Source organism: Staurois parvus, unplaced genomic scaffold, assembly GCF_062004578.1.
Source record: "Staurois parvus isolate SC_StPar_1 unplaced genomic scaffold, SC_StPar_1.0 ptg000022l, whole genome shotgun sequence".
Taxonomy (NCBI): domain Eukaryota; kingdom Metazoa; phylum Chordata; class Amphibia; order Anura; family Ranidae; genus Staurois; species Staurois parvus.
Window position 1 is genome coordinate 410131 of NW_028317818.1, and position 12285 is coordinate 422415.

At 42.3% G+C, this 12285-nt stretch overlaps 1 protein-coding gene across 1 annotated transcript in view; it reads left to right on the forward strand.

Moving 5' to 3' along the window:
* The first annotated feature begins 236 nt into the window (after window positions 1-236).
* The window catches only part of ZC3H15 (zinc finger CCCH-type containing 15), a 60807-nt gene continuing 48758 nt past the window's right edge, over window positions 237-12285 (forward strand). Inside the window, exon 1 of the mRNA XM_089691431.1 lies at window positions 237-398. Coding sequence (XP_089547557.1) covers window positions 324-398 — 75 coding nt within the window. The 5' untranslated portion in view covers window positions 237-323. The remainder of the gene's footprint in view (window positions 399-12285) is intronic.

Consider the following 12285-nt stretch of genomic DNA (forward strand, 5'->3'; position numbering starts at 1 on the left):
CCTGCAAGTCCTAGCACTGCCGACAATTTCCATCTGATGGTGAATAAAAAGAACTGTTCACGTCGTGATGCCTCATAAGTCTGCACTTGGCTCAGCTCCAAGCCGACCCCTCTCATTCTACAACCTACTCAGTTTCTTTCCCTCCATGTACTAGTCTTCCTCTCCTCAGCCGAGCGGCATCCTGGGAAATGTAGTCCGGAATCACACCTGCCGCTGCCGGCACTCTCGCGGGGTCTATGAATGGTGACATCACTGCTGCTGTAGCCGTAAATCGAGGCCTCGTGCGCTGGTAGTGGAGGGGGAACGGCGCTTCTTCTATCGCAATGCCACCTAAAAAGCCTCAGGCGCCGCAGGCTACGAAGAAGACGGAGCAGAAGAAGAAGGAGAAGATCATCGAGGTGGGCTCCTATCCTTCCCCTGGGGCCGGACTCGGCTGTGTGTCAGGCGGTGGGACAGTTCTGGCCTGCCGGCTGCTTCCTTCTCCTGCCTCTTCCCGGCTCCTCTCTGTACTCCGCGTGTCTCGCCGCACCGCGGAGAGAGGGGAGGACGAGCCGGCTGGGGGCTCGAGGTGTGATTGGTGGAGACGTGTTATGGCACCGAGCAGCTGTGTACAGTACAGCAGACATTAGTCCCTGCTACTGGACATGTTTGAACAGGAGGGTGACAACGTGCTGCACAGCTGTCTCTCCGTGGGTCACTGGATGATTAGTAAAGCCCAACTCTGGGCAGAATCTATTTTTCTCCCAGCCTTTCTTTCTCTTTACCTGGTGAAGTCATTTATACCCCCACAGGGTCCTCCCTGATGCCATCCCTATCAGTGGGGGTCGCACAGTCCAGCGGTGCGTTTTAAAGTGGAACTAAACCCTCCTCTCCTTCACAACCAAGGAAGCTGCCATCTTGGCCTCTGTTTTACCTGTTGCTATGTTGTCTTGCTTTTGATTATGACTTGAGACTTGGCGGATCGGTTGAAAGCTCAAACAATTGTGATCAATATGATTCACGGCGTGTCTCTAATATAACTTTTGTGAAGTGTTTAAAGTGGTCGTGGCTCAGACATGAAATATGACCAAAACATATCCCTCTATAGTGTGTACTTGTCTCTATCCAGATCACAAAGTGTCATTTCTCTCTGCTGCCTGGTTCCTCTGCTATCTGCATGAATCACGTCTGACAAGTTCTCCTGACACCAGGAGAAAATTGGTGACGGGAGGGACCTCCAGCAGATTGACAGCCTCAGCTCTCTTCCTGTGAGCTGTGGGGAGGGGGGTGTCCTTTCCCTCCAATCAGCTCCTCAGAGCTCTCCTCACTGAGCTCTGCCGTGTGTAATTTCAGCTCTCTGTGCCCTGTTTTCTGAACTCTCAGACAAGCATTATAAATTCTGGACTTTGAACTGATGTAGAGAAGACTGCAGATAAATGGGCACACCTTATGTAGGAGGATTTGTGTCATCTCTGTGTATCACCTGAGTCCAGTCCCTTCATTGCGTATATAGAAAGGTTTACAGCCACATTAAAGTGGAACTCAACCCATTTATCTAATTGTTTTCCAAAACAGTTACATTTTAAATGGGAACTAAAGTCAACTATTCCCCTATTCTCCAGTGGTGTGACACCCAGGAGATCCCTCACCAGCATTTTCTTCCAGGTGTCCGTCATGATTGGCTAATGCAGGATGATGGCGCACAGGAGTCATTCATCCTGGTACACTGGCACTGTGCCAGAAATGTAAATGGAGCCGCGTATGCCCAGCCCATGTACATTCTTGATAGGATTAGAAATAAGTGTATTATTGCTGACGAGACCTTTCATGACTCTTCTGCGATAAAAAACCTGTCTGTTCTATCTATATATAAACATTTAATTCCACTTTAAGGTATGCCATTTATAACTGTCACAGTTGCTTGTGCTCACAAATGGCCTGGCTATAATTCTGCTTTAATGTGACTGTAAAGGGTAATTTTGTAATTTTTTTGTTAAGTTCTATACTCTACCTGCTTTTTGCAACAATATTGCACAGAGTTGTCCCTTACCTATCCTTTAGCAGTCCCCCACTGGCACTGTCTGCATCTTCCTGCGGGTGCCCCCCATAGCAGGATGTGTGCTACAGTGGTGCCTGTACAGATGTGCTTCTGAGCCAGGCTCTGTGCATCCATAGATATACGCAACGCAGCTCTGCCATGCTCTGTGCTCCCTCCTTGCAGGATTTGACCGACAGCAGTAGGCACCATGGCTTCCTGCTGCTGGCTGAGTCTCCTGTGAGGTCAGGAAGTGGAGTGAGAAGACCTGCAGCCTGGACAGCACTGGGATGAACAGAGGAGACGTAAGTGTTTGGGGGTGGGGAATGCATTAAGTTAAAAAGATGTTTACACTTTAGAACCACTTTAACTTTTGCTGGCCTCTTCACTTCCCTCGCTCTGTCAGTCCTCTTCTGGATCCTGAGAGGACCCCTCTACTAGCCAGTAAATGGGAATAGACCACATCACACAGGCAGTTACTTGGACACCCTGAAGAAGGACTCATCCAGGAAGTAGACAGAGGGGAGCAGGACCTAGCACTGGATGATCATGTGTTCGTGGCTTAAAGTGGAGCTAAACTTTCCTATCCTTTTCAGCCAAGTATACTGCCATCTGAGCCTCTGATCTTCAAATGCCATGATGCTGTACATGTGATCAGTTAGGACTCCAGCCATTTGATGGTTGCGAGTACAAGCAAACGTGACAGCATTCCTGGCACGTGTCGGGAATGTAACTGTTTTTTGGAACTTACATTAATGGGTTTTGTACTGTTTTAAGGGCCGGTTCAAACCATGCCTGCAAATGAATCGCATGGGAATGCATTGTGTGTGCCTGTTCAGTTCACATGCGGTTTTGCGTGGTGCGATTTCAGCCCATTCAGTTTGATTGGGCTAAAATCACACAGCACCAAAAGTAGTGTATGCGCTACTTTTTAAAATTCACTGCAGCTACCATGCGATCCGGTGTGCGCTCCCTGGGAGCACGCAGCACCGCAATCCGGTGCCCGCTGTGTCCTCCGGACACAGTGAAACACCGATCGTCGGACGGGACCTCTGTACGAGGTCCCGATCTTGTGATCACTGATTGGCCAATCAGTGATCACATGCAAAGTAGTAAGCAAGATGTCACTTCTGACATCATTGCTTACTATGTGTGAAATCTGTGAATGATCACAGAGGTCACATGGTACAAGGCTATTCACAAAAGCCTTGTACCATGTGACAAGCTGTGACCAATCACAGCTCACGCTGTATTTCTCAATGAGTGCAGGAATGCACACAGAGAGAAAGAGAAATGATTGCTTTTACATCCTATATGGGTGTAAAAGCAATCGGTGTAAAAAAAAAAAAAAAAATCTTTATCACCCCTCACAAGTAGTACAGTGTCACCATGGTGACACTGTACTGCTAGGGTGACAGTATGTAAAAAAAATAAATAAAAAATAATATAAAAAAATAAAATAAAAATGTAAAAAAAATGTTTAAAAATTATAATTTTTGCTTATAAACTAATTTGGATAAAAAGATAACGGAATAAATTTTGGCTAAGATTTATGATGAAATATTATTTATTTGCAAAATTTTATTAAAAAAACACTTTTTTAAAAATTTTTTGGACATTTCATTTACATAGCAAAAAAAATACAAATCCCAGTGGTGAATAAATACCACCAAAATAAAGCTTTATCTATCTAAAAAAAATGGTAAAAAATTCATTTGGGTACAGTGTTGCATGACCGCGCAATTGTCATTCAAAGTGTGATAGCGCTAAAAGCTGAAAATTGCCCTGGTCAGGAAGGGGGTAAAAGTGTCCGGTCTGGAAGTGGTTAAAGCCTCTTATAGATCATCTGTTTAGTGTTACGGAGGAAGTCTGGTGCTAGAATTATTGCTCTCATTCTGGCATGCGTGGAAATATGTAACGTGTATCGCAATCGTTGTTTTCATGTGTAGGCGACCCAGCGCATACTTTTACATTTGTGCGTATATGTGGGGATGGGGAGCCTTGAAAAATTTAGGGGGGTTATATGCTTGGGTGTAACTTGATTTTTGTTTACATTCTTGATGTGTCCGCTCTCCTCCCTCATATACCGGCATACTGCCGGAACCCACTGAACCAGTCCCAGGACCGCAGATGGGCAAGCGGAGCCCGGGACATATAGCGGGCAGGGGGGAGCGGTGTATGGCACTGTGGGCTGTGTGGAAGCAATTGGGCAGTAGCACTGCTTTCCGAATGCTTCCACCTGACAGGTGAGCCCTGCTGCTTACCTGCAGCAGGGCTAAAGTTAAAAGAAAACTAACTGCCCGATGCTCGGAACTGCATGCCCCAGGCGTTGGAAAATATAAATTGAACATCCCTGATCATATAACTGTGATCTGCCCCACTAAACACTGACCACAGGGGGTCAGTTGCTTGGCGCTGCTGCCGATGACAGAATGTTTGTTTTTTTTTTAACTGTGCAGAGGGGCAGCCTTTCAGAACAGAACCCAGAAGATTGTGGCGATCACTGAAGTAGCACAAACAAAATGTTTCTGTGTTTTTGCCACATTTTATGTTACAGCCTTATTCCAAAATGGATTAGATGTATCAAAAGTATATTTAGAGCTGAATGGACTTTATGGGCACTTAAACACTATTTTTCTATAAAATTACCATACTCTTTATTGAAAAATCATGTAGTTACAAGAATTAACAATGATTTCTAAAAATATGATACCAGTTAAAGCGGAGTTCCACTTACGCTGTCAAAAGATAAAAGTCAACAGCTACAAAAACTGCAGCTGCTGACGTTTAAAAAAAACAGCCACTTACCTGTCCCGCGGTGTGTCCCCCACAGCCCGTTTCACCGGCCGTCCTATATTCCAGGAGGCTGGCATCTTCAGTGTGGGCACCTGGCTGTGATAGCTTGCGGCTTCACATCCGAGTACCCACTGCGCATGCGCGAGTAAAAAATATATAATTCTGGTTATCAACAGCGCAGACCCCACTTTGTGTGGACACTCTAAATATCTGGTCATCAATAATGTAGTCCAACTTGGTCAGTTGGTGTGGACCGTCCAATCCCTGCCAAGCACAGTAGACTCTAGTAAGGCCTGCAGGACCATACCCCTTTTGCCTCCCTGTGCGGGTAGCACTGTAAGGAGCAACAACAGATAGTCAATCTCCTTCCCTTGTAATGTGGTCTGCCCCTATAAATATTATATTGGCCCCCAAATAAAGGCAGAGAAGAAAAGGGTTATCAATCAAAGCCATTAAGGCCTTATCCATTACCTGGAATTCTATCCATACACTATATCCTCCTGTGATGATCAAACCACAAATGTGGCTGCGAGGTCCCCACTTGGTCGGTGGTGCAGACCATCTAATCCCAACCAAACACAGGATGCTGGTAAAGCCTACAGGCCTATCCACCCTTCGCCTCCCTGCGCGGGTAGCACTGTAAAGAGCAAAAACAGATTATCAATCTCCTTACCTTGTAATATGGTCGGCCCCTATAAACAGCTTTTGGCCCCCAATAAGAGAGATATTGGTCTGAGCTAATATAGCCTTGTCCATTACTTGGAATCCTAACTGCACACTGGATCCTCCTATGATGTTCAAACCATAATTGTGGCCACAAGAACGCCGTCACACTGCCTGACCCTAAATAGTCCCGATCTGGACGCGCACGCCACTTTTTGGCGGCATATGATTTTACACAATCCGGCTGAGGAGACCACGCACGCGCTGGAATGGGTGATCCCCCAGATTCAACAACTGAATTGGGCAGACCACACATGCACGGTGGAACCGGCTGAAAGCCAGATCCCACAGCCGAAGAGTGCGCAGTCGAGGACGGGGAAAGAATGAACCTCCCCCGACCCTCCTGGAAAGGCTGCAATGCATGGCAGAGGGGGAACCAAGTGCGCTACATGAACGCATATGTACACCCGTAGGCCATGCACTGCGGCCCCCGTGGCCGCATGTCTGGACATGAGACTCGCTCATGGCACAATAGTTCCACCCCCCATGGATAGATAATCACTTAAACAAATACAAAAAAGTACAAAAGCATAGCCAGGCATTTGAATAGAGATATATATATATATATATATATATATATATATATATATATATATACAGTGGGGATCGAAAGTTTGGGCACCCCAGCTAAAAATTTGTATTAATGTGCATAAAGAAGCCAAGGAAAGATGGAAAAATCTCCAAAAGGCATCAAATTACAGATTAGACATTCTTATAATATGTCAACAAAAGTTAGATTTTATTTCCATCATTTACACTTTCAAAATAACCGAAAACAAAAAAATGGCATCTGCAAAAGTTTGGGCACCCCGCAGAGTTAATATCTTGTACTGCCCCCTTTGGCAAGTATCACAGCTTGTAAACGCTTTTTGTAGCCAGCCAAGAGTCTTTCAATTCTTGTTTGAGGTATCTTTGCCCATTCTTCCTTACAAAAGTCTTCCAGTTCTTTGAGATTTCTGGGCTGTCTGTCACGCACTGCTCTTTTAAGGTCTATCCATAGATTTTCAATTATGTTGAGGTCAGGAGATTGTGAAGGCCATGGCAAAACCTTCAGTTTACGCCTCTTGATGTAATCCCCCGTGGATTTCGAGGTGTGTTTAGGATCATTATCCATTTGTAGAAGCCATCCTCTTTAACTTCAGCTTTTTCACAGATGGCATCAAGTTACCATCCAAAATTTGCTGAAATTTTATTGAATCCATTTTTCCTTCTACTCGTGAGATGTTCCCTGTGCCACTGGCTGCAACACAACCCCAAAGCATGATTGATCCAACCCCATACTTAACAGTTGGACAGAGGTTCTTTTCATTAAATTCTGTGCCCCTTCTTCTCCAAACGTACCTTTGCTCATTCCGGCCAAAAAGTTAAATTTTAACCTCATCGGTCCACAGAACTTGTTTCCAAAATGCATCAGGCTTGTCTGTATGTTCATTTGCAAAGTTCAAACGATGATTTTTGTGGTGAGGACGTAGAAAAGGTTTTCTTCTGATGACTCTTCCATGAAGACCATATTTGTACAAGTATCTCTTTATAGTGGAATAGTGTACCACAACTCCAGTGTCTGCCAGATCTTTCTGGTGGGATCGTGCAGTCAAACGTGGGTTTTGAATTGTTTTTCTCACAATCCTGCGAGCTGTTCTGTCTGATATTTTTCTTGGTCTTCCAGATCTTGCTTTAACTTCCACTGTTCCTGATGACTGCCATTTCTTAATTACATTCCGAACAGAGGATATTGACATCTGAAAACACTTTGCTATCTTCTTATAGCCTTCTCCAGCTTTGTGAGCGTCAACTATTTTCAGTTTCAGTTTTCTAGACAACTGCTTAGAAGAACCCATGGTGCTGATTGTTGGGGCAAGGTCAGATGAGTCTGGGCATTTAAAACCTTTGAGATTGACATCATCTGGTCTTCCCAGACGATGATTGAGAACAATCCATGACACTGGCAGGTCTCAGCTTTGCAAAGGGGGCAGTGCATGCTATAAATTCTGCAGGGTGCCCAAACTTTTGCAGACGCCAATTTTTTGTTTTCTGTTATTTTGAAAGTGTAAATGATGGAAATAAAATCTAACTTTTGTTGACATATTATAAGAATGTCTAATCTGTAATTTGATGCCTTTTGGAGATTTTTCCATCTTTCCTTGGCTTCTTTATGCACATTAATACAAATTTTTAGCTGGGGTGCCCAAACTTTCGATCCCCACTGTGTATATATATATATATATATATATATATATATATATATATATATATATATATATATATATCTATATATATATATATATATATATATATAATTTTTTTTTTTTTTTTTTTTTTTTTTTTTTTTAGGGTGTAAATACATTTAATTGTATATCTGTAACAGGTTTGATTAACGTGTGTGTGTGTGTGTACATTACAATACAATTTACATACCCAACACTCATAAAAGGTGCCAAACAATATAGGATGATTAAGTTAATATTTGCTGTTTATAAACGTATCAAGAATAGATCCTATTATGCTACTGCATATCTAATACCTAATTTTACAGAAACTGCTTATAAGACAAAATTTCATTAATGCCAGGGGGGTATGTGGCATTGATGCGTTCAACCTACAATGTTTCTTTTTGGAGTATTCTTTTCCACCTCGTGGGTACTTGGGCACAACATTTAAAGCCAAAAACCTTATCTGTGAGGTGTCAAATTTGTGATGGAGGCCTAAATGTCTACTGGCCGGAGTCAGAAATTTGCCATTAGTGGAGTAGTATATATGATACTTTTTTTCCCAACATAAAATGCCACACTTGACATTAGATGATCCCGTGTGTCACAATTCGCATGGAAGCATGGGGTAAATAACTCCCTATTAGGTAACTCAGAACGCCTACTGCATTGTATCCACGGGTAAAATGAACATCGGCCACATTGGAAAATGCCTCTTGAACAGGCCTTGGGAATGGTTTGTGGTCTATATAGACTACATGTGATTTTTATCTAATAAATATATATATATATATATATATATATATATATAAATTTTTTTTTTTTTTTTTTTTTGTACATATTTGATCAATATAGGGTCCTCAAGAAGTAAGTGCTAGTGTTGCTAGAGGAATGATAATAATGGTGCATGTTTTCCCCAGGGCTTGATTGTAAGCCCTGCATAGAATGTATTTACTATAGCCATGGATAACAAGGTGTTTCTGCAATTGTTTGGCCTGCCATTTGAAATCCTCTGTGTGCAATTCCGTCTTAACTGATTGTATTGTGCATAAGGTATTCTTTGGATGAGAGTTGATGGATGAGCACTAGCGGCATGCAGAATAGTGTTTCCTGCCGTGACCTTCCGGTAAAGTTTGGTACCCAAGCTGCTGTCAGCATTCTTGGATATTGTTACATCCAAAAATGGAATAGCATCCATATGATTCATGGTGAAATGGAGGTTATAATTGTTACAATTCAACTTTGCCATGAATTCATGGAGTAACTGGACTGACCCTATTCAAATCATCAAAATATTGTCAGTGTATCTTAGCCAGCACAACGCATGGCTAAATTACATGACGAGAGACTCGTCTAAAAAAAAATTCACGTTCCAACTCCCCCCCCAATGTACAAATTGGCGTAGGCAGGGCACAACACGTGCCCATGCCCACGCCCTGCACCTGGAGTTAGTGGGACCCCAGAAATGCAATCCAATTCTGCGTAAGAATGAAATATAAAAGTTGCAAAATGAATTCATTGATGGCCAGCGTGTTCTATCCTGTCCCATCAAAAATGTTCGTACCACCTTGACACCCTGTTTGTGTGGAATACTAGAATATAAGGCTTCCATATCAATGGTAACTATCAGTGTGTCTGGGGGAATGGTAACATCCTCGTGTTTTGTCTAAGCAACTCCAGTGTCACGAACATAGGAAGGAAGTCTGGTAATATGAGGCATTAGAAAAAAATAGACTATCCTACTAGCGTTCTCCGTGATAGACCCTATCCCAGATACAATAGGTCGGCCTGGTGGTGATATTAGACTTTTATGTGTTTTGGGAATAGAATAAAATGTAGGTTCCTGAGGATGTTGGATGTTTAAGTAGTTATGTTTCTTGATCTATTATGCCTTCCGTATAGGCTGAAGCAATAAGTTGTTTAAATTCCTTATTGAATCTGATTACTACATTGTAGGATATGGGCCTATACCATTGTTGGTTCTTTAGAATGTCATAGCACATGATTTCATACTGTGTATTCGTCATTCGGACTATATTTCCACCATTATCAGCTGGTTGAATAATTGTATTGGGACGATTTTTAAGTCAAACGAACGTCTGTCTCAGTGTGGGACCCCTAAGTTGGACTCAGACTGGGTTATCTTCATGTTTTTGACCTCACTTACTACTGTTGTAAGGAAGGCCCACACATTAGGATTGCTTGTTAGATCAGTACATTTTTGGGACTTGTTCTTAAAGCGGAATTCCACTCACACTGTTAAAGTATAAGTCAGCAGCTACAAAAACTGTAGCTGTTGACTTTTAAAAACAGCCACTCGCCTGTCCCATGATCCCGCTGTATCCTCCCCTCAGCCCATTTCGCCAGCCGTCTGGTGTTCCAGGCGCCGGTATCTTCAGTGTGGGCATCCTGCTGTGACGGCTTGCGGCTTCACTGCCAGGTGCCCACTGCGCATGCGTGAGTAGCACTGTGCTTCCTGAATGGCCCCGTAGTCTTCTGGGACCTGTTACATGTTCCAGGAGACTACGAGGAGGGAGGGTAGGAGGACAACTACCCTCGCTGGCGCCTGCAACTTCCCTCCCACTCCGCACAGGTGCCAATCCTTCATGGGGAGCGGGGGACCAGTCTTTAAAGCGGAACTTCCTCTATTTGGGTGGAGCTCCACTTTAAACATTTAATTGAGGACATATTATCCATATAATCCTGTACCCTGCTGGGCGAGGGATCCCCTTGGTGTTCCCCACTTTCCTCCAGAAGTAGCATGAGGTCTCGTAAGGCTCTGAAATCTTGCATTGTAGAATGCTTTCATTTGGTCAGCTAGTTTCCTTTTTTCCCTTATACGAACTCTGTCAGGGTCAAACATAAATTTGTTGGTAAGGTTTCTTGCCAACAGATATAAATCCTTGATGGTATCGTGTGTGTGTGTGTGTGTGTGTGTGTGTATATATATATATATATATATATATATATATATATATATATATATATATATATATATATATATATATATATATATATATATATATATCAATACTTGCAGTAGGGCAGAAACTTAGCGCCAATTTAAGGACTGATAATTCATTGGGGGTTAATGCATCTGGAGTCAAATTGATCACACTCAGTTCGTGATCTGATCTGGGTTGGAAATTATTGCTGATGTCATTAGATGTAAATTTTGTCGAGTTACCTATGCATCCAGTGTCCCTTGTCTGTTTTGGTTCCGAGTGTTGGGTAAATGGTAAAAAAATATTGTTCAGGAAATTCTGAGATGTCTGTACGGGAATTGGGTGTCTGTGAGGTAAGGGCCCCAATTGGGAAGATTGAGATGTGTTTAGATATAGGAAATTGGGATGAATTTGAAATTTGTTGAGTGTTTATAAATTGGCAGTGCTGGTGCTGCTGTAGATCTTGCATAATTGTAGGAAGTGTTACCAGGTGCATTAAGAATGCTGTCACGTAGTCTGGTGGCAGCACCAACTTGTTGTAATACCTGGGGAGTGAAATTGGGACAGTGCCCCGGACGCTTTTTAAAAATATGATGGTTTTGTGTATTCCCACCACCATAGCCACGTTTTGCGTAGTCCAACACAAGTATCCGGGAGGGATGAGATTGAGGAATCAGACTCTCAGATTCTTCCTCGGATACAGCATTAGATTGAATTCGTGAATTTGACATATTTGTAATCGTAAATGTTAGTGAGTTTATCTTGTTTCTTGTCAATAATGTCTTTGTTTAGCATGGCTATGTATTCTTTGAATTCCTGCCATCTACTGTCATAGTGGGAATTGGTTTTGACAATTTCATATTGTGTTTGAGCAATCAATTCTTGATCTAGCTGATTAATATCTGTTTGATAATGAGAAACTAGCAAGTTTATCAATTCCATGCTACATTTCGTAAGCACTTGTTCCCAACTATTGAAGAAATGTTTTTGATGGTGGGGTATATTTTATACCCGTAGTCCAAGCGGACTGTTTTTCTGAACATACTACTGAAAAAACTATATGCCAGTATAAATTCGACCCTTTTTTTTTTTTTTTTCAGGTATTTACCAAAACATTTTCAAGCTATAGTTATATAATGGATATGGGCTAAAAGTGCACACCTCAATTGATAACTCTAGTTGGTGGTGACAAGATTATTTTAATATCATTATACTTTATTATTTTTCAATATAATTGTTTATAGTCAATCATGGACTTTATAGGTACAGAATGGACGGGTTTCATGACCGATATACAGTTAGGTCCATATATATTTGGACACAGGCATAATTTTAGTTTTTTCAGGTATTTACCAATACATATTCAAGCTATAGTTATATAATGAATATAGGCTGAACGTGCACACTCTCAGATTTAATTTGAGGGTTTGTACATCCAAATTGGAGGAAGGGTTTAGGAATTACAGCTCTTAAGAGAAGCCAACCCCCCCCCCTTTTTCAAGGGACCTAAAGTATTTGGACAATTGCATCGAAAGCTGTTTCATGGCCAGATGTGGGCAGCTGCTTCATTATTTCTTCATCAATTAAGCAAGTAAAAGGT